The sequence below is a fragment of the Siphateles boraxobius genome, unplaced genomic scaffold (genome assembly GCF_051911475.1).
Source record: "Siphateles boraxobius isolate OS27281-9 unplaced genomic scaffold, OSU_SipBor_1 7, whole genome shotgun sequence".
Classification (NCBI taxonomy): domain Eukaryota; kingdom Metazoa; phylum Chordata; class Actinopteri; order Cypriniformes; family Leuciscidae; genus Siphateles; species Siphateles boraxobius.
In genome coordinates, this window is record NW_027509197.1 from 8,362,948 (window position 1) to 8,386,406 (window position 23,459).

A 23,459-nucleotide genomic window follows, 5' to 3' on the forward strand; every position below is an offset into this window, starting at 1 on the left:
AAAGCGTTTTGCTAGCAATGCCAAAAATCATAAAAAATGTAAGTCACATGGAAAAATGTTTCTAGTAAATGCATACATGTAAATGGGATGTCAGTTTAATGAATAGGCATTATTTTGGTTCCTCACAGTGCGTAATCAATTTTGACAATATTCCAGGAAAAATGTGTTTCAGTACTTGTGATGTTTCCAAAAACAATTTTCACACTGAAGAGTTCCAGATTAATAGATCTTAACCTGCCCCTTGTGTTTTCATGTCAGGCTGCTGATACCAGCTTTGTTCCGTTGTGAAAACAGACAGGAGTTTGTTTATGATATCACAGAGAGAGGATAAGAAGATTGCGGGTTGTCCTATGTGACTAGCCCAGATTCTGCTTCATTTGACACTTTGTTTTGGCCTTGTGATTCCGCTGGCCTCCTCTAGTCTGAGACATGTGAGTTTTAAGGCCAGAATACACTAATCTGAACAGGACAATAGTTAAGTCTAGTCGGCAAAAATCAGAACTATGATTACCCAGAATCTGTAGACCTGCTCTGACTTTCGGCATCTAGCGTTGTTGACTGCTCTAGACCGTAAATAAAGGCACAAATCTAGGCTCAAGTCAAGTAAATTCACCTTTATTTATATAGATACAATACAGCCTATATATCAATTGTTTTCAAAGGAGAATTCAAACCTTTATTATTATAATCTTGTATATTGAATGAAGTCTTTGATGGAATGGCAAAAGTCTGGGATGGAGTGCCCCCTGGTGGCTCTCAAGGGCACTCCAGCTGGGGATCATGACGATATGACTGCTGTTACTGCCTGATGTGACTTTTAGTATTTGTAACAGTTAATTAATCTTACAAGGATTCAGATTTACTTAATGTTATCTAATCCGTGAGTCATTTTTCAGCCATGGTATTAAAAAACTACAGAAAAAATAATCTATGTATGTACAGCCTTAAAATGAAAAAGACAGGATGTGGCAATACAGCTACACTATATACATTCACGCAGAATAAGTCACTTCACTATGTTCCCTTAATGCTTATTACTCAGAAACATAGGCAAAAACGAAACAGTGTTGTATTTATTTAAGATACAATACACTTATGTGTTTTCCAGTCATGCGTACTAGTTATTTTTGGTAGACTAGAGCAATATTTAGAGGCATGACTCCATCTGCTGGTTTATAACATTTACATTGCATGGTACACATTTTATCTCAGTTCTTGCTTTCCCTGGGAATCAAAGCCATGACCTTGGCATTGAAAGCACCAACGCTCTACTGTTTGAGCTACACAAATGCTGATGATCATTAACATCATAGTAGATGTGATCAAGCTATTTTGTATATCATTCTTGGGTCTGTTTGAACCCTGTGGAACTTAAGCTTATAAAACAATATTATGTAATGTTTATAAAATATTTTTCAAATACAACCATTATTGTATCTGACCAGGAAATGTCAAATTTTTAAAGCTTTGAATGTTATCTGTTTTTTTCCATGCTTTTTATTAATTAAAAAATAGAGAAATCTTTAAAATAACTAAATTTAATTTGAATGAATCATTTTATGAATTTTATAAGAACATATAATATGAAAATTACCAGCTTGAACTCGACATTGACTTTAATGGATTTTATTAAATTCCTTAATTAAAACGCATGACTGCTCAAAAAGTTTACATTTATGAAAACTACACATTCTTTTCAAACAAAATGACATCGAAACAACATCAATATCAACTTTTACTTTCAGATGAAGAAACATGATAAACAGCCTGAATCTCCTTTTCATGCTGCAATGATTCATCAAAAGGTGGAGTGGAATGTGGATTTCTTTTTCAAACCCTAAAAATAAAATTAGACTATTTGGTCAATAAAATTTTGATCTACAAACAGACATTACTTTGTCATTTCATTTTAATTTCCAAATCATTGTGTGTATGCATATGCAACCATGTTCATTAACAAAATGCAGTCCCAGAAGGAAGGAAAAATGTGTGTGAGTGAAGGAAAGAGGCTTCAGAAGTAATTACAGAAATAATTTAAGGCAAATCTAATAGATGAAAAAATATCGTCATAATTGTATTGTGTCCAGTTCACTTTTGGGTCAAAACAGGTGTAATTTTTTTTAGTTTAAATGGTTATACTTAAATTTTTTTATTTAAAAAATCAGGGGGGAAAAATCTAACAAATCTCTATATAAATATATAGAGATTTTGACAGTCTCATCACATCACGGCAAAGTAAAATTTTCGTACTAAAAACAAAAGTATGTAACTGTTACAGAAGAGGCTCCCGTACTGCCTCCTCTGCACCACCGGAGGGAGCCATCTCCAGAATATTAAACTTTACCGAACTCCAATTCCCATCATGCCTCTTACTTGGGACTGATTGTGCTCACACCTGCATCTCATTCACACACAACTCCTGCATCTCATTCACACACACACACACACACACACACATAAAACACTTCAACGCACCACACCAGTGCAAAGTCTTGATTTGCCCTGGCTATCACTACCGAGTGTTTATGCCAGTGTATTGACCTTGACCTTGACCTTGACCTTGACCTTGACATTGACATTGACCTTGGACTGTGTACCCCGTTTCTGATCGTTCTCTGCCTAACCTGACTTGGATTGTTCACTGGACCTTGCTTCTCGCCGCCTGCCCCGACCATTGCCTGTTATCTGGTTTGTCTCTGCCTTTTCTCCATTTGACCTGTTTGCTGGTGTTGATTCCTGCCTGTTTGACATCTCTAATAATAATCTACAAATGGATTCCATTGAGTCTGCTGTTTTCTTACAATAGCTCTGTACAAAACGGACCCTGATGCATTAGCAGGGTATTAAATATAAGCCTCTAAAAGAACACAAAACAATAAAAAAAATTTTTTTAAATGATCACTGCATAATCAACTATAAACATATATATTGTACAAAACTACATAAAGCTTTGTGTCAATGGGAACATATTTTAAAAATAGTCTTATTGATAACTTTCCTGACGGTGCGCTGATGATTGTACTGGTGTGAAGTGAAGCAGAGATTCATATACAACCTGAATATGCTTCTCAGAGATGCATATTCAAAAGTGTAGACAGTTTCAGGTGGTAAAGCTGGATGTGTTGTGGTCAGTGTTTCTTCTGTGTACTTCACACAGACAAATTCATCACACTTCAGAAGATCTGCATACTGTAAAAAAAACGGTGCTCTTTTGAACATTCGCATATTTTACTACAATACTGTTTTAAAAACTTTGGATGTCTGAAGCATAGATATGAGAAATTGATAATGGTAATGTGTGTGATAACATGAGTAACACTCTTTGCACTAATATGATTATTTTGTATATGTATTTTATAATTAGTTTGTGAATGATATCCTAAGTTGAATTAGTGTTAATATAACTGTTTGTTCTGAAAATAATTTGCATTTACATCTACATAGCTGTGGACATTTTAGCATCACTGAAGAGGAAAAAAAAACCAAGGAGACATTTTCATGCAAGTTTTTGCATGCCAGTTTAAGCAAATTTCACACATGTAATTAGGTACAATCTACTTAACCAAGATAAGTAAATTGACAAAGAAAATAAGGTTACTTTAACTTGGCCAGATAAAGTTTGTTGAGTACTTTCTACTTAAGTTCACTTTGCAATAATTTGTTTCAAATACATTTTACTCAAGCAACATAACTGAATTAAGCAATTCATTTGAAATGTATGTTTTTTTTTAATGCATCTTATTAAACAATACAGCGTATCTACAAATTTAAAGTAATATGGTACTTAAACACAGAGATCTCAATACTTGGTACACAAAACACAATAATGGTAAAATTTGTTGTATTTTTTTCAACCCAGGCTCATGGGAAATACGTTACTCTGCCTACATTTTTGCAAAACCTAAAATACGTACCTCCAGGTACGTTTCCCTGCACTTTTCGAGTGAAAAGTCCACTAGAGGCGCTAAGTGGTATCATTTTTTCTCCGTTCCAGATGGTTAAATAAAGTTTATAAAAACAATAATATGAGTAATGTTCAGACTTCTCCGTAGGCCTATACACTCATTTTAATATAAATTAGGAATTATTTCCACGCTTTTGAGGTGCCACACAGCCCAGTCTCACGGCAGTTCGTGATATGGTCACGTCATTTAATCTACTGGTTCGTGATACTGACACGTTTATTTCATTATTTTCGTGATATCAGCATTTTCATTTAGCCTATTTATTTTTTTAGTAATGTAATTGCACGATTCTTTCTGCCAGGCGTGCTGCAGCAGAGAAAGCAGTTTAATCGGCATTTATTCACGATATCTGATCATGTTTATATTTGTATTTATTTTAATGTTATTATTTAGGTCTTATTGCCAGGGAAGCTGGACTGTTTTGCTGTTGATTTAAAAAAAAAAAAGTATAAACGACTACGCGAATTTTATCAGTAGGAAATCGCGTTGAAGAAGTCTCCTTCCGAACACATCGCGATATTTGGCATCAGTTCATGTGTCCCAGATGTTGGTAAGTAGTCGAAAATACACTGTACTAATAATGCGTGATATAATGTATATTCTGATGGTCGAAATGAATCAGATTAGCTCATGTTCAGTCACTGCATTATCTGTCATCTCCACGGAGGCTTTGCGTTTCATTGCTTTCTAATTCAGAACAGGGTGATTAAACACTGTCACGTGACGTGCTACAGGCCTAGACCTTCTATCAGTTACTCATATTCATATTAGGTTTAAAGTAAGTTAGTACAATTAGTTCCAAAGTGGTATTTGTAGTAGAATCACAGTAAAAACAACACTAACCTTGCTTTTACCACAGTAGCCTTAGTTTTACTGTGATATGTGTGGTAAAAGGACAGTAACCACAAAACTTACCACACTTTTACCACATTATTTGTAGTTTTAATGTGATATTTTTTGTAAATGCATATTAACCACAACACTTACCATGCTTTTACCACATTATTTGTAGTTTTAATGTGATATTTGTTGTAAATGCACAGTAACCACAACACTTACCATGCTTTTACCACAGTAACCTTAGTTTTACTGTGATAGGTGTGGTAAAAGGACAGTAACCACAAAACTGTCCGTGCTTTTACCTCAGTATTGGTAGTTTTAAAGTGATATTTGTTGTAAATGCATATTAATCACTACACTTATCATGCTTTTAATTTCTAATAATGAAACAACAAATATTTGTAAGGTAAATCAGTAATTTTTCCATTAAATAATCCGATATATTTTATATAATGATATTTTCTTTTCTCTTTTTTTCAGCTGAAAAGACCAAAAGGGCCTTTCGGACTCAGTCAGCTCATTATTGTTTGAGAAGTAAACGGGAGACGAAAAGCTACAAAGGCAAATATTCGCAATGGTATGTATGTGTTGGTTTTAAGCCTAAATCAAACATTTTATCAAGCATTTGTTGTTTCTTAAACCTTTTCTTACAAAACCCATAGCCCAATCAGTACAAACATAGTCTCAAAGTCTTAATAATTCACAAGATTTAACAAGTTGTCAAATTCGTACAATACTTGTACATAATCATGCAGCTTTTACTTCTTGTGCTGTCAATGGCTAGTGCCTCAATTCCTGTACATATTTATCTCCATATTTGTAAATCAGTTGCGCACCTTCTTGGAAAGTAGTCGGATGTCCCATACACTGTCAGAAAAGTTTATATTAATAGCATTGTATTCATTATAATTATTACAAATTGGACCCTGTCTGTTGATGTTCCAATGATACATGATGTCTCTCCACAACTCATAACCTTCCTCTGTTTGCAAGAGTGGAAAAGCTAATTTGACTTGTCACATGACATCAGATACCCGATTATTTTGTCGTAATCATATCAGTTACACTGCTGATAACTGTCCCGCTTGCATGTAAATCATGTTGTTGTTTTTTTACGTTATCATGTAACATATTATGTCATGTTATCATAATCACTTTTTTAAGTTCATATGATTATTGCATGCTATTAAAGACATATTTTTATTCATAGATATGCTCACATATCAGTGAACTTATTACATAAAAATGCTTTTAATATATAATTATGCAACACTCCTTACATAAATAAATCCTAAAGTTATATATAAACTGACTACTTGCAAGTAATGTATTAAAATGACCTTCCTTTCTGTTTTGCAGGATTATCTTTTTTAAAGCTCTACAATATCAAACTCAACAGCTCTTTTAGGAACCAACCCTCACAAGATCTACTAGTGAGTCGCAGCAAATCTTGCCGTGATCAGCCCTTCCCAGGTAAATGTTCTACAATATTTCAATCAGTATTTACTCTTCAAATGTTCTCCCCTGAATCGTATGGTAAATTAACTTAATTATAACTGTGTTAATTGGTATGTTTCAAGAACAATAGTAATTGCACATAGAGTAAGTGGAGACTTTCTTGTTTTACAGCAGAGAAGGAAGACCAGTCCTTATATCAACGCAAGCTAATCGAATAAGTCCTTTGTTTCGGGTGAGGAAGAAACATCTGGTGCCCAAAGAAGACAGAAAGGTGCGCGAGTCCATTGGTATGTCTTGTATTCAAACAATGCTGTGCATTACATAATTTGATCTTGACAATTTTACATTGTACAGATTATCACTCGATTTTTATATGGGTTAAACTGTTTTTCTTCAGTACTTAGCTTATATTATGTGCTGCAATATTATATATATAAAATACTTCAATGTGTATATTATATAATGTACTGACTGCTGCTTTGTAAATTTAAATAAGGAACAGGCAACTCTGGCCCTTTTGCGTTCTCCTTTTTGAGGTGGAGAGTTTACCTCCAACCCTAATTGAGCACATCTGAAAATTTTAACCAAAGTCTTCAGGTTTACTTGTAGACAATAGGCAGGATGGTTCGAGGTTGGAGCTAAATCTGCAGGACAGTGGACGCTGAGGGCCAGAGTAGCCCATCACTGCTTTAAATAAAGCTACACTGTGTCATTTTTTATGTTGATTCTTTGCAAAAAAACACTTTGTTCTTTCAAAATTATATGTGCTCATTCATGTGTAATTACTTCCACCAACTAATCAAGTACTCTCGTAAGTGTAGAATCTGCCATTCAGAATACATATGAGCGAGTCGCTCGAATGGCGGCAGCCATGTTGCGCCTCCATCTTGAAAATACATTAGCCAAAGAGGGACATACCTGGAAATTCAAGCTTCGCCTTTCGAGCCTTTACTTAGTGGCACCGTGACGAATGCGAGGGGGAGATTACTCATAATAATACGGCCACAGTAGGAGTTACAACGCCCTCGGAATGGGAGGGGCTAGAAAGTAATATTCAGTTGGTAGTCTTATACAATTTCACCGCTATATGGGAGAAAATCTTACACAATGTAGCTTTAAATAACACAGAACATAAGCTGACCTGACTGTCCATTAAACAGTTTAATTTGAATTGTTTGTGTTTTTTGTTTTACTTACAGAGCAGGACTGGAGAACGCCTGACGATGAGATGTTGAGACGTCTTCCTCTGAGAAAAAGCTACACCACATCAGTAATCACATCTTCTGCTCATCAGTTGTACTGTAGGGCACAACTGAACAAACTGTTTTCACGAACAAACTGAAGAACACGAACACGATAGAGACGTACAGGGAAGAGCAAGAAACCAGTGTAGCTGTGATATTGAATTAATTTTTTCCAACACAATATAAAATCTGTTTTCTGTATCATAGGTGACTGAATAGGATTCTCTGGCACTCATTTGTGTGGCTTCAGCAGCTGTGAATGGATTAATTTGATGTTAATGTATTTTTGAAGGCTCATTGTTATTTATCTTGAATCTCATTTGTCTTTATGCTACTTTATCAACTTTATGTTGTGTCCTCAAATAAAGTGTTGTGTAATAAAGTATGGTGAATATTGTGTATTGAAAGTGGTGTTTGGGACAGAATTTTATTTGAGAAATTTGAATTTCTTATTTAGCTTAGTTCATAATTTAAAAACAACTAAATATAATTAATTACCATAATTATTTTACTTAGGACATAAACATTTTGTCGTGGTTAATGATATTTGGGACAACAATGCAGCAAAAGTTGCACATACTTGAATGTATGCCAGTTTTCAGTGAAATAAAGAGAAGGTGTGTGAATAACAAGAGGCTGCAGTGGGCTATCTTGCTACAAACACTTTAAGTATAATTGAAGATGATCCATGTTGATCATTCTAGTACATCTACTACTGCATTTAAAATGAAAGCATAGACATTACTGATGTCAGGCAAATAATCAGCAGTCAGATGGGGTGAAAAGGATATTTTGGCACTGTTTTGTTGTTTTACTGAACGGTGCATTATCCTTGTGATATAGTAATAGTTCAAAATCTAAAATCTGTGTAGACTGTACTGCCCGTCCACCCTCAGGGGCCCAGCAATGGCCCCCAGAAGAGCAAAAGAATGCACATTTCAAATGGCTGTAACTCAAAGTCCGGTTAGTGTATCAAAGAGACAATATGAAGGACAACTGCTTATGCTATGTTTACTAAATAATGTTGGGCACAGTTTTCAGACATATATGGCAAGCTGGCATAAAGGTTATTTTAAAAGTGCTCACAGTAAAATATCAAATTGCAACCTATCCCTCATATATATCATAAAGGTTTGCACAATTAACAAATTTAGATATCCAGTTGCCCATTAAAGATATTATTTATTTAACATTTACTGTTTCATTACTAAACGTTTTAAACTACATTACCCACATATCTCTGTCATTATATCAATGGAACAGGAAGCCTTGTGCTGTAGTTCATTGAAATGTGCAGACATGCTTAGGGTTAGGGTTGGGATCTCGGTAAAAGAGAAATTTCTCACAACATAGAGACACTTTCTAGTTACCTTAAGGTATAACTAACGTAATAATAACACCAAAACATACTTTGTAACATGAAGCGCCGTTTTATATGGGTTAAAAGATAGTCCAATCACAGCGAGTTCTGCGATAAAGTCACAGCCGATAACAACCCAGCTGAACAGATGCGTCACACTTACTTGCCCAATTATGGTAAATGATGACAGATCTCTTCCGGTTCCGGCTGCAGGGATAGATTCCTTAAATATTTAATATTTGGGCTGTTAAATATGTATTGTTTCTAATTAAATTATAAAACTCACATTTAAAAACAAAAAGACTCCTTTCTGTGGTTACCATCCAAAAACGTTGGATTCATATGATCATGACACAAATTTGCTTATTTGATTAGACTGATGCATACATTTGAAAGAGAAAGCAATGGCAGGGTAGTTTGCAGTTTTTTAATTAAAGATAATTGCATGTACTAAAGTGCTACTAACATTTACAATGTATGTATAGTATATCCAGTATATTATATAACAAAATGTAACAAAAGCATAATGAATGCACACAATTTTTAAAACAAATTCCAATATTTAATGTCAAACTGTTTAAAGACAAATGTAGTGCCAAAACTAATGCACAACAGAATAAAAATCAGATAATTGTAAACAAAACATAAAATCCAGATACAGGGGCAATCTATTATAGTGACACATACAGTTATTTAAAAAAATCGCTGATGAAGTTATATTTTTACAAACCACAATATGAGATTCAACTTTGTTATGTGAAAATATATTTGTTTCTTCCCTTTAAATAACAAATAGGTGAAAACTTAAGCACAACATTTTACATTCTCAACTTTAATTCTATATCCTTGTGATTATTGGTAACTTTTATTGTAACTAAATGAAAGGAAACCTAAAATAGTTAATTATTATAAATGTCAGCAAGAAAATGCTTCTATAAAATACATTCACAGGTAGGCCTGTATTACAATTACATTAACCAGGTAGTCATACAATGATAACATAGATGTAGTTATAGTGGATAAATAGTGACCACTGTAATCGAAGGTTTAATGAAGCTAAATGTAAGACATTAAGTCCATCTAAATGTAAAGGTAACAAACTCACAGAATAATGTCCAGTTGTCAAGTGTCATTTCTGTAATACTCTTTCAGCACCAAACAGAACTCCATGAATATTGCTTGTTTTAAAAGGTTTTCCTGAACACTCTCACTATCTTCAATTGTTCGGACAAACACCTGCTATATACACTTGCCGAAATATACATTTGACTATTGTCATGAAGTCGCTGCATGACTAGAACTAATGGATGTCAATGAATATGTCCTTTACCAAAACTTAAATAATGGTTCTGCATATATCAGAGATCATAAGAGTGGGACTCCACATAAAGACTTTCAGAAACTGTGACAGAAAAAAAGGGAGCACCTCGCTGGACACATCCTACGCATGCCCAAACTACACCACCCAAAAACAGTTATGAAGTGGACACCACTAGGAGGATGCAGGAGACAGGGAAGACCAAGGAAGACATGGAGACAGATGTTTCATGAAGACCAGAAGAATGTCAGTGTCCCATGGGAAGATGAGGAGAACTGGTCCACGGATCGAATACGTTGGAGGACACTTGTTGCCCAATGTGCCCAGCACAGGACTTGATGATGATGTTGTGAGTTTATCCATAACTGTGGGATATTTTTCTGTAAGGAGTATTGCATAATTAAATGTTAAATGCATTTATGTAATAAGCTCACTGATATGTGGTCATTTCTACGAAAACAAGTATGTCTTTAATAGCAAGCAATAATCATATAAACTTATTTAAAAAAAAAAACATGATTTACATGCAAGCGGGACAGTTATCAGCAGTGTAACTGATCTGATTACGACATAATAATCGAGTATCTGATGTCATGTGACAAGTCAAATTAGCTTTTCCACTCTTGCAAACAGAGGAAGGTTATGAGTTGTGGAGAGACATCATGTATCATTGGAACATCAACAGACAGGGTCCAATTTGTAATAATTTTAATGAATACAATGCAATTAATATAAACTTTTCTGACAGTGTATGGGACGTCCGACTACTTTCCAAGAAGGTGCGCAACTGATTTACAAATATGGAGATAAATATGTACAGGAATTGAGGCACTAGCCATTGACAGCACAAGAAGTAAAAGCTGCATGATTATGTACAAGTATTGTACGAATTTGACAACTTGTTAAATCTTGTGAATTATTAAGACTTTGAGACTATGTTTGTACTGATTGGGCTATGGGTTTTGTAAGAAAAGGTTTAAGAAACAACAAATAATAAATAAAATAAATAAAAATAAATAATAGATAAAATGTTTGATTTAGGGTTAAAACCAACACATACATACCATTGCGAATATTTGCCTTTGTAGCTTTTCGTCTCCCGTTTACTTCTCCTCAAACAATAATGAGCTGACTGAGTCCGAAAGGCCCTTTTGGTCTTTTCAGCTGAAAAAAAAAGAAAAAAGAAAATATCATTATGTAAAATATATTGGATTATTTAATGGAAAAATTACTGATTTACCTTACAAATATTTCTTGTTACATTATTTGGCATTAAAAGCATGATAAGTGTTGTGATTAATATGAATTTACAACAAATATCACTTTAAAACTACCAATACTGAGGTAAAAGCACGGACAGTTTTGTGGTTACTGTCCTTTTACCACACCTATCACAGTAAAACTAAGGTTACTGTGGTAAAAGCATGGTAAGTGTTGTGGTTACTGTGAATTTACAACGAATATCACATCAAAACTACAAATAATGTGGTAAAAGCATGGTAAGTGTTGTGGTTAATATGCATTTACAACAAATATCACATTAAAACTACAAATAATGTGGTAAAAGCATGGTAAGTGTTGTGTGCATTTACAACAAATATCACATTAAAACTACAAATAATGTGGTAAAAGCATGGTAAGTGTTGTGGTTAATATGCATTTACAAAAAATATCACATTAAAACTACAAATAATGTGGTAAAAGCATGGTAAGTGTTGTGGTTAATATGCATTTACAAAAAATATCACATTAAAACTACAAATAATGTGGTAAAAGTGTGGTAAGTTTTGTGGTTACTGTCCTTTTACCACATCTATCACAGTAAAACTAAGGCTACTGTGGTAAAAGCAAGGTAAGTGTTGTTTTTACTGTGATTCTACTACAAATACCACTTTGGAACTAATTGTACTAACTTACTTTAAACCTAATATGAATATGAGTAACTGATAGAAGGTCTAGTCCTGTAGCACGTCACGTGACAGATAGTGTTTAATCACCCTGTTTTGAATTAGAAAGCAATGAAACGCAAAGCCTCCGTGGAGATGACAGATAATGCAGTGACTGAACATGAGCTAATCTGATTCATTTCGACCATCAGAATATACATTATATCACGCATTATTAGTACAGTGTATTTTCGACTACTTACCAACATCTGGGACACATGAACTGATGCCAAATATCGCGATGTGTTCGGAAGGAGACTCCTTCAACGCGATTTCCTACTGATAAAATTCGTGTAGTCGTTTATACTTTTTTTTTTTAAATCAATAAACAGCAAAGCAGTCCAGCGTCCCTGGCAATAAGACCGAAATAATAACATTAAAATAAATACATAAACATGATAAGATATCGTGAATAAATGTCGATTAAACAGCTGCCCGACTGGCAGAAATAATCGTGCATTACATTAGTAAACAAATAAATATATTAAATAAATAAATAAAAATGCTGATATCACGAAAATAACGAAATAAACGTGTCCGTATCACGAACCAGTAGATTAAATGACGTGACCATATCACGAACTGCCGTGAGACTGGGCTGTGTGGCACCTCAGAAGCGTGGGAAAAAATCCTAATTTATATTAAAATGAGTGTATAGGCCTACTGAGAAGTCTGTACATTACTCATATTATTGTTTTTATAAACTTTATTTAACCATCTGGAACGGAGAAAAAATGATACCACTTAGCGCCTCTAGTGGACTTTTCACCCGAAAAGTGCAGGGAAACGTACCTGGAGGTACGTATTTTAGGTTTTGCAAAAATGTAGGCAGAGTAACGTATTTCCCATGAGCCTGGGTTGATTTTTTTTTAGCATATGTGTCATTCTGAGTAGAAAATGAACTCTAGATGTCACAAAAAAGCAAGTTACAAAACCTAATAACAAAAGCAATGATAAAACAGTGTAAATACAGCTGGAAAACAGAGAAAATGCAACCTTATTAATTATTTAAAATCCCCAGTGCATGATGGGAATGGGGTTACTTAATTTTATAACGTATAACGATATACGCTGTAATTTTTTAACGATATACGCTTTAATTCTTTAATTTCTACAATTTTAAAATGAGAACTAATATAGAATTGACTTCTTATTTATTATTATTCTTGCCCGAACTAACTAAATTACATTTGTTTGTTTTCTGTAGTATTGACTACACCACAGAATCATTTTTATCAGTGATGAATTGCATTCCATTTTAAAACTTTCTTTATTTCTTCATAATTTAGCCAGTTGACTGACTTAAAAAAAAATTTAACTTGGATTTAAAAGGCTTTCAATTTAGTACTGAATGACATACCAGCTAGTAGTTCAATAATTAAAAAGGTATTATGTTCACAACATTGATCAGAGTCATTTATAAAAGCGTACCTGAACCTGCGCTTTCTTTGCTTTCTTTCTTCTCAAAGCTAGCAGTGATCATAAAGGAACAAAGTCAGGATCATGCCACAACTTAAATATCTCAAAATTATGAAAATGACAAAATGACTTACTTTTAAATCCAATCATACACAGGTTTGAGGTGAGCATTACAATGAAAAGCAGAATCACTACACCCATACAGATAAAGAGATACGGCAGCCATGGGTTTGAATCAGAGGTATCTGTGTCTCTTTCTGTTGTCTCTAAAATGCATCCCCATTCTTTTTCCAAAAGTTGAAGCAATGTCCAAGGTTGGAGCACCAACCAAATTTATATAACACAATTATATATTATTATATAATATTATATTTTATTTTTATGAACTCAATCATATCAAAGCTTTATGTGGAACATTTCGCACATCACTTTGTGTTTAGATTAAAACTGCTCTTACTATCAGTGCAAGACATTTCATCTTCCAGAATGCCATCTGTGGAAGTAAAAAAAAAAAAAATAATGATAATTTTAGAACAGTTCAAAATTATAATTTTTTAATGTAATCATCCAAGGTGATTCTGTACACTTCAGCAGAATATACAGTGTATTAACACGTATTTGTTACATAAAGAGAAAATAATTACCTGAGATAGAAATATTAATATAATGGCTAAATGTTGATGAGTCTGGTAACTGCAGTTCACATCTGTAGAGGCCATCATGATTTTTTTTATATATTTGTGAAAGTTAAATATGAAGACAACAGATCAGGTGTTGAATAGTTCTGTGATGATGACATTTGACCTCCAGACACTGGATTCCATCCTTTCAAGTTTTCTTTAGTCCATGTAATATTGCTTGTCTGATAATCACAAAACTTCAGATTGCAGGAGATCCTGAAAGGCTTGTTGTACAGACTTTATGAACAGCCCCTCTCTGAACTTTAAAGACAGAACATTTGAGGCCATGACCTAAAACATAACATTGAAGCAAATGTATAGAGACAATGACAAAAGAACACAGTTATTATTCAGTTTTAGTATAAACTTTACAGCCATGATGCTAGTTGGCTCCACTTTTACTAAAAGTAAATTTAATTGAACGTTCATGAGTCCAGAATTAGTCAGCGAAAATCCCAGCAATAGTGGATTTTTTCTTAGACATCATATATGAATCTGAACTCACCTTGTGCATCAGTGCTCACATGGAGGATGAAAACTACAAACATGTGCAGGAACAAAGCTTTCTTCCTCAGGCATAACCAATCCATCTTAAATACAAGCCAGGTATGTCATAAATGGTCTCCAAAATATAAATGAATCCAGTCTAGTCCTCACAGTCGCCATCCAAACCAACAGATGAACACTTATTTCTGTCACTGGTCTGTTTATTTTTATACTTGTGGTTTCCATTTCCTTTACGCAACATGCACTCATCCTGTTATGTGTGCTTTTGCAAAGTGAGCTTCACATGATTTTGGACAGGAGAACATTTCTTGGTCTGTGGTGTCCAAATCTTTTTTTTTTTTTTTTGCTTTCTTCATGCAGTTATTAGCATATCCAACCATCTATACTTGTCATGTGTGACTCCAGCAGTCGCATATGTGAATTTTTATTTTATTTATTTTTTTATTCTTTGTATGTAGAATCTAAATTCTTTTTATGTGTCAGTTACTCTGCTGATCTAATTCTAACACAAAAAGCACGCTTCATGTCCTGACTTTTCTTTCTCTATAAATGCTTGGCAAGTGACCCAGGTATAGGCCTTTTCCCCACTGCTGTAAAGAATGGATGGTCTATACAGATTCCAAGGTTTAGCCTCTTTTGTTATGTGTACATGTATTTATTACCTAAATTATAGGGAGGTTTGTAAAAATGTTCTATTACCATTGGCTAAAGAGGTTATCAAGTATAGATAACACTTCAAATTTATTCCTTTATTTTCCATTTATATACACATATTAATTCAGCAGACATGTTATCCCAATACAGAAAATATTGGTTATAGCCTTGTAAGCAATCCAACAGGATGTACAGTAAGTACATTTATACAGAGTAAAGGCCATTTTACACCAATAACTACAGTATAACAAAAACAATTTAGTTCAGAACACAATTATAACAATAATGACACAGAGAAACGATATCATTGGAATCAGATAATAAATATAGCTGCAAGCAGAAATTATCGGGGCCAAACGTAAAGACAATAAGATATGCCAACATTGCTGGGAGTGTTAGACCAACTGCAACAATGAGAAATTAAAGACATTTAAAGATGATTTTAGGCAAAATGGCTGAAAAATAATATATACAGTACCTAAAAATATGATTTAATGGATTATTAAGACACATACCAAGTTTTGTAATGGTACACCAATGCATTCTTAAAGTGTTGCATTTAATATCATGATATTATATTGTAATTAATGGCAATGTCCTTGTTTTGTTATATTATAGCGCCACCAAGTGGCACAGTTCCACCGCATTTTTTGTGTGTGTTTTCAGAGTGAGCCCATATACAGGTCCTTCTCAAAAAATTAGCATATTGTGATAAAGTTCATTATTTTCCATAATGTAATGATAAAAATTAAACTTTAATATATTTTTGATTCATTGCACACCAACTGAAATATTTCAGGTCTTTTATTGTTTTAATACTGATGATTTTGGCATACAGCTCATGAAAACCCCAAATTCCTATCTCAAAAAATTAGCATATCATGAAAAGGGTCTCTAAACGAGCTATTAACCTAATCATCTGAATCAACTAATTAACTCTAAACACCTGCAAAAGATTCCTGAGCCTTTTAAAAACTCCCAGCCTGTTTCATTACTCAAACCCGCTATCATGAGTAAGACTGCCGACCTGACTGCTGTCCAGAAGGCCATCATTGACACCCTCAAGCAAGAGGGTAAGACACAGAAAGAAATTTCTGAACAAATAGGCTGTTCCCAGAGTGCTGTATCAAGGCACCTCAGTGGGAAGTCTATGGGAAGGAAAAAGTGTGGCAAAAAACGCTGCACAACGAGAAGAGGTGACCGGACCCTGATGAAGATTGTGGAGAAGGACCGATTCCAGACCTTGGGGGACCTGCGGAAGCAGTGGACTGAGTCTGGAGTAGTAACATCCAGAGCCACCGTGCACAGGCGTGTGCAGGAAATGGGCTACAGGTCCGCATTCCCCAGGTCAAGCCACTTTTGAACCAGAAACAACGGCAGAAGCTCCTGACCTGGGCTACAGAGAAGCAGCACTGGACTGTTGCTCAGTGGTCCAAAGTACTTTTTTCGGATGAAAGCAAATTTTGCATGTCATTCGGAAACCAAGGTGCCAGAGTCTGGAGGTAGACTGGGGAGAAGGAAATGCCAAAATGCCTGAAGTCCAGTGTCAAGTACCCACAGTCAGTGATGGTCTGGGGTGCCATGTCAGCTGCTGGTGTTGGTCCACTGTGTTTTATCAAGGACAGGGTCAATGCAGCTAGCTATCAGGAGATTTTGGAGCACTTCATACTTCCATCTGCTCAAAAGCTTTATGGAGATGAAGATTTCATTTTTCAGCACGACCTGGCACCTGCTCACAGTGCCAAAACCACTGGTAAATGGTTTACTGACCATGGTATTACTGTGCTCAATTGGCCTGCCAACTCTCCTGACCTGAACCCCATAGAGAATCTGTGGGATATTGTGAAGAGAAAGTTGAGAGACGCAAGACCCAACACTCTGGATGAGCTTAAGGCCGCTATCGAAGCATCCTGGGCCTCCATAACACCTCAGCAGTGCCACAGGCTGATTGCCTCCATGCCACGCCGCATTGAAGCAGTCATTTCTGCAAAAGGATTCCAGACCAAGTATTGAGTGCATAACTGAACATAATTATTTGAAGGTTGACTTTTTTTGTATTAAAAACACTTATTTTATTGGTCGGATGAAATATGCTAATTTTTTGAGATAGGGATTTTGGGTTTTCATGAGCTGTATGCCAAAATCATCAGTATTAAAACAATAAAAGACCTGAAATATTTCAGTTGGTGTGCAATGAATCTAAAATATGTGAAAGTTTAATTTTTATCATTACATTATGGAAAATAATGAACTTTATCACAATATGCTAATTTTTTGAGAAGGACCTGTATGTGTGTGTCAAATTTGGTGAAAATATCTAATTTTGTTTTGGAGTTATAGACATTTATATATATGTATGAGAGAATAAAAATGACCGATGGGTGACTTTGATTGGATTTTTTTTGCCACTTACTATCAAAAATGTGACTATTGAGTATTAGCGTTTAACCAACGACCTAAGTTTCTAAACTTCCTACGGTGGTTTCGGCTCGATCAGTCTAACGGTTTCGAAGATATTGGCAAATGTTTTTTTGAACACTAATTTACAACATTGCGCTAACCATGAGGCAAAACCTAGAATGTTTGGTATCGTTAGACTCGGCAAGGATTCAGGAATGTAAGGAGATGACTCCCGTGAAAATAAGTCAACCAAATCCAAAGTTATAAGCATGTAAATGATGTTTTTCACCACTAAGTGGCGCTGATCCAAAACTTTTTTGACTCTTTCAGATCATCATGCCGATGACCCATACCAAGTTTTGTAACAATACGATCGTGCGTTAATAAAATACAGCATTTTTCTACCAAATACAAAATGGCTAACGCCCAAAATGGATGATATGGAAAAAAATGGATACCAGTTGACTCGTCATGATGCCCTGAATCTAAAGAGACCACTTTTATGATTTCTGAACAAACTGTTAAGAAGTTATAACCAAAAATAGCCATTTTTCATATCTCCGGACCAGTAAGTGGTGCTGTGCCGAAACGCTGCAAGTAGCCTCAAGTCCTGCTTGTGATGACATGTTCCAAGCGTGATCTGAATACGATAAAGCGTTGCAGAGATACCGCCTTACGTCTGTTTTTGCAAGCACAATGCAAAATTGGTTTGTGCGGTAGTCAAGAACTGTTTGACGAATCAACTTTTTGTGAACAAATTTTTATTGGCATGGTCTGAAGATGATCTGGTTAAATTTTCGTGAAAATTGGAGCAACCGTCTAGGACGAGTTTGAAAAAGTATGTTTTAAAAAAAATTCAAAACGCTGGAACGATTTTCATGACGGTAGATGACGTCATATGATGCAATTGAACCATTTTGAGCCAAGGAATCAGTGGGAAAAGGAATTTTGTTCCTAGTCCGTATGGTTCACAGTTATTAGCATAAACATGAGTGAAACCTTGGACAGTTGGTGGCGCTAGAGAGATTGAGTTAGAGACTCCAAGTTTGCTATGGTTACAGATCAGACGGTCCTCTATCAGTGTGTCAAATTTCATAACTTTCCTGCAAGTGGTTCTATGGTCTGCCATAGACTTTAATACGTAAGAAGAAGAAACATAAGAAGAAGAATAATAAGAACGCCATGATTTCAATAGGTGCCTACGTACTTTAAGTGCATGGCCCTTAATTATGAAACAAACATAGATGTTGCTGTATTAACTTTTTCATTTTAGTTCAAAAATGTAGACTAACATGTCTTCAGGATGTGGATTTGTTGCATGAGACACCTATGATTAGTGGTGTGAGTTTCACTCAGAAACCACATTGAACTCGCAGCAATTTTCCGTCATGCATTGAGGAAAGTAACGGCATGTGATGATTTGTACTGTGTGGTGTGAAAACATCTCCTGCTTCCTGTTAGCCATGGTACTGTACAGCTTCACAAAACTCATTCTGTGAATTAACTATTAAATTTTAGAGACTTGAAAATGTTGCTTAACTTTGTCTCGATATGTACTGTATAACCCACAGAGGTGATATCAGGACACCCAGATTGATGCATACTCTGAAAACTCCTCTCTTGTCGGACGGAGTGCAGTAGATGATGGTGTGAGGTGATGCAGCGATGCATATACAACCTGGGTTGATCTGTTATCTCTCCTGTTGGACAAACAATCATCACCCCCACAATCTGACAGATGTGATGTAGACTGAACAGGTGGTGATGTTAAACTCGATGTGTTGTTGTCACGAGAGTGCTGATGTCTTTCTTCTGAGTACTGGACACAGACAAATTCATCATGTGTCAGACCTCTGGGGCTTGGTGACGACAAGACAGATGTTGCTGTATACTGCAAACATAACAGGACAATTATTAACAAAGTGAATATGGTCGTGCAAATTTCATTGTTTAAGAAATAAATAATGTGGTAACACTTTACAATATGGTTAATATGCATTCATTCATGGACAGATAGAACTAAACCATTAATTAATGATTACTGCATCAGCAACTAGGGGTGTAACGATACACTCTCGTCACGATTCGATACATTTCACAATACTGAACTCACGATACGATATTATTGCGATACTCCAAGACACATGGGAAAAGGTTAACAAGTTGACTTGGTGCTGGAAACCCAATGCACAGGACAATGACGACACCAGAATAAAAATATTCATGATTCTGAAGCTGAAAACAGAATAATTTTAGATGAATATGCTTGCACTCTGTCACTGACTAGATGTATTAAAAATAATATTCGTTTTTTGGTATTATCAGGACCCACAAATATTCCCTAATTGCATTATTATACATTATATTCAACATTATATATAGTTTAATGTAGTACCTGCACTAAACTCTGTAAACTTACAATTTTTCTCACACAGTAATTTTCATTTTGGGTGAACTATACAAAATACATATTGCCACTATCCATGATACATTTTGCTGTATTTTTGTATTGCGATATTATGTGAAACGATATATTCTTATCAGCAACTAATAAAGAATCTATATGATTAATTATATGATGAATAGATTAAGTAATATGAATTGCTATTAATTAAATGTCTCTTTGTGTATTAATTCCTTAATAACATATTGTAATAGTGTAGATGAATGTGTTAATTACCATAATTGTTCAAAGGTATGTATTTAACTTCCAGTTGTCTGCTTTAATTAATAATTATCTAATGATGTGCAAATATATCATTATCCTATTACTTTACATGTTGGGGCACATGACTATGAACTAATTGTTATGTATATCATTTTTGTTTTGACATCCACACTAAGCCATGGATTTCAATTTCCAGCCTTCTACAACCGGGATTCCACTGTGTCAGATTAATGCATTTAAGTGAATCCGTATTGTAAAGTGTTATCAATAATGTTATTTAGTTCATGAGAGGGGAATTTAAATTGGAATGAAAGGCGGAATATACTAAACTGCAATTAAAAGAAATTAAACACAGTTAACATAATATTACAGAAAATGTCTTAGTTGTGTAGTTTAAGGTTTCTATCTTTTAAGCTGCTCTTGATTGACTGAATTTTAAAGGTTTAATTAGAATATTATGGGAAATTGTGTGGTGTTGGACCAATATGTGGAACAACAGAAAAAAATAAATACGTTTAGTAAATACAATTAAATTGGTTGCTAATGTCATGGGTAAATTAATTTCATTCGTGATAACATGTTCATGGGTGATTTATACAAACGTTATTACTTTATTTATTATTAAATTTTACTTCATATAGCCGTTTATTAATGTATTTTAATTTAATTTTGTTATTCTACATTCATAAAAATCAAAATTAAGGTACAATTCTGCATCTTCTGAAATTCCAGTCAAAAACTGAATTTTATTCTGAATGGCACACTGGCTGGTAGTTTAAGAATTAAAAAGGTACAGTATTCTCACAACATTAATCGGAGTAATATAAACGGAGTAATATAAAAACGTACCTGAGCCTGCGCTTTCTGTGTTTTCCTTCTTCTCAAAGCTGACAGAGATCAGTAAAGGGAAAAAGTGAAGATCATGCTAAAACTTAAATATCTCAAAATAATAATAAAAAATAATAATAATAATAATTAAAAAAATGACTTACTTTTACATCCATTAATACACAGGATAAAGATGAGCATCAATATGAAAACAGGAATCACTACAACCATACAGATAAAGAGATACGGCAGCCACTTAAAGCTGGTATCAGTGTTGTCTGTCTCAGTGTTGTCTCCTTCTCTTGTTACTTAGAAAAGTAAATTAGAAACAGAGTTTACTCTAAGCTGACACAGCATCCAAATCGCATCCATATGGGTTCATTCAGGATAACTGGGACTTATTCCCTTTCCTCTCAATAGGAAAAAAAAACCTTTTGCATATTACCTGAATTCACCCATACTTATTATTTCTTGAATTGAGGCATAGTGTTTTTGTTTTGTTTAATCAACTTTTTGAGAAGAACATGCACATTACTATGCGATTAGTTTGAAACTGCTCTTACTTCCAGTGCAAGCCATTTCATCTCCCAGGCTGTCATCTGTGGAAGAAACTAAAGAAAAAATTAAAATGAATTTGAAGTTTCATATAATCACCACAGCTGGTTTTGACGGCATTACATAATCTCATATGTCAACATCAAAAAGTTGATAGAAAATAGTTACCTGAGACAGAAATATTAATAAAATGGCTAACTGCTGACGTGTTTTGTAACTGCAGTTCACATCTGTAACGGCCATCATGATTCTCTGATATATTTGTGAAAGTTAAATATGAAGTCAACAGATCAGGTGCTGAATAGTTCTGTGATGAGGACATTTGACCTCCAGACACTGGATTCCATCCTTTCGAATTTTCTTTAGTCCATGTAATATTGCTCGTCTGATAATCACAAAACTTCAGATTGCAGGAGATCCTGAAAGGCTTGTTTGTACAGACTTTATGAACAGCCCCTCTCTGAACTTTAAATACAGGGCATTTGGGGGCATAACCTAAAACATAACATTGCAGCATTATCTTTATTTTATGAAGACAATAATAACAGTAAAGTTACAACATTAAAAAAAATTACATGTGAGACAATGCTGAAAATGAACATATAAACTTTCTGCTTTGCTGTATGCAGCAGTTCTAATAGAAAACAGACTAAAAATGTCCAACAAAAGCATTCGCATTTAAGCTTTTGTTTCACTGAAATGATACACTGATTTATGTTATCAAGAATTTGATAACATACATCTTTTTATGCAATAATGTCTACAAATGAAAAGTGTCTGAAAATCTAAACTAAGGTGTGGTTTTAATTGTTGCTTGTTATGTCACTCAAAATATTCCTTGGTCCTGTAAAATATATTTGAAATTTATTGAACTTATGTTCTTAACTCCACTGGCAAACTTACTTTTGAAAAATTCCTTCAGCACCCCCACATTTGGTTAAACTTTTACTACAATTCTAATTCAATAGAATATTCTCACCTTGAACTCACCTTGTGCATCAGTGCTCACATGGAGGATGAAAACTACACACACGTCCAGGAACAAAGCTTTCTTCCTTGGGTATAGCCAATCCATCTTAAACACAAGCCAGGTATGACAAAAAATTGTCTCAAAATATAACTTAAGTCTATAATTCTCACAGTCACCATCTAAATCACACAACTGAACACGTTTTTCTGTCACTCTGACATTGTTTTTACTTGTGGTTTCCATTTCCTTTACCTACGCATTATGCACTCATCCTGCTCCGTGTGCTTTTGCACATGTAGTGAGTGAGCTTCAAATGATTTTGGACAGGAGAGCACTTTTGCTCCGTGGTTTTGTTGTTTAGCAAACTTGATGTACAGTTATTACACCTTACTGGAGCACAAACACCCTTTGCTGTTTCTACAATGCAAGTGAAAAAAACAACAACTAATACACATCCAAATTTATATTAAAAAGATATATTATGAATACAGGTTCTTGCCTGGTTAAACTTAAACCCCGTTTCTATCTGAACTTATTATACAAAGCTCATTCAACCATAAGCATGCAACCATCAACATGCAACCAGCAGGTGACTGGAAGAACAAATGTGTGTGTGTGTGTGTGTGTGTGTGTGTGTGTGTGTGTGT

At 34.6% G+C, this 23,459-nt stretch overlaps 1 protein-coding gene and 1 long non-coding RNA gene across 3 annotated transcripts; one reads left to right on the forward strand and one right to left on the reverse strand.

Moving 5' to 3' along the window:
- Nucleotides 1-5,284: 5,284 nt before the first annotated feature.
- On the forward strand, nt 5,285-7,490 carry LOC143723895 (uncharacterized). Its single transcript, XR_013197190.1, has 4 exons — nt 5,285-5,382; nt 6,165-6,278; nt 6,435-6,534; nt 7,468-7,490. It is a non-coding gene; the product is annotated as an uncharacterized LOC143723895 (long non-coding RNA).
- A 7,981-nt stretch (nt 7,491-15,471) lies between these two features.
- On the reverse strand, nt 15,472-23,150 carry LOC143723306 (uncharacterized). Of its 2 annotated transcripts, none has more exons than XM_077215496.1 (6): nt 22,833-23,150; nt 22,011-22,337; nt 21,851-21,898; nt 21,452-21,595; nt 21,309-21,346; nt 15,472-19,682 (listed from the first exon to the last, which is right to left on the reverse strand). In XM_077215496.1, exons 1-6 carry the CDS (start codon nt 23,053-23,055, stop codon nt 19,371-19,373), a joined length of 1,092 nt encoding a protein of 363 aa, XP_077071611.1. In that variant the 5' UTR covers nt 23,056-23,150; the 3' UTR covers nt 15,472-19,370. The 2 variants fall into 2 exon arrangements, with proteins under 2 accessions (XP_077071611.1, XP_077071612.1); XM_077215497.1 differs by having other exon boundaries at nt 22,822-23,150.
- Between the last annotated feature and the right edge of the window lie 309 nt (nt 23,151-23,459).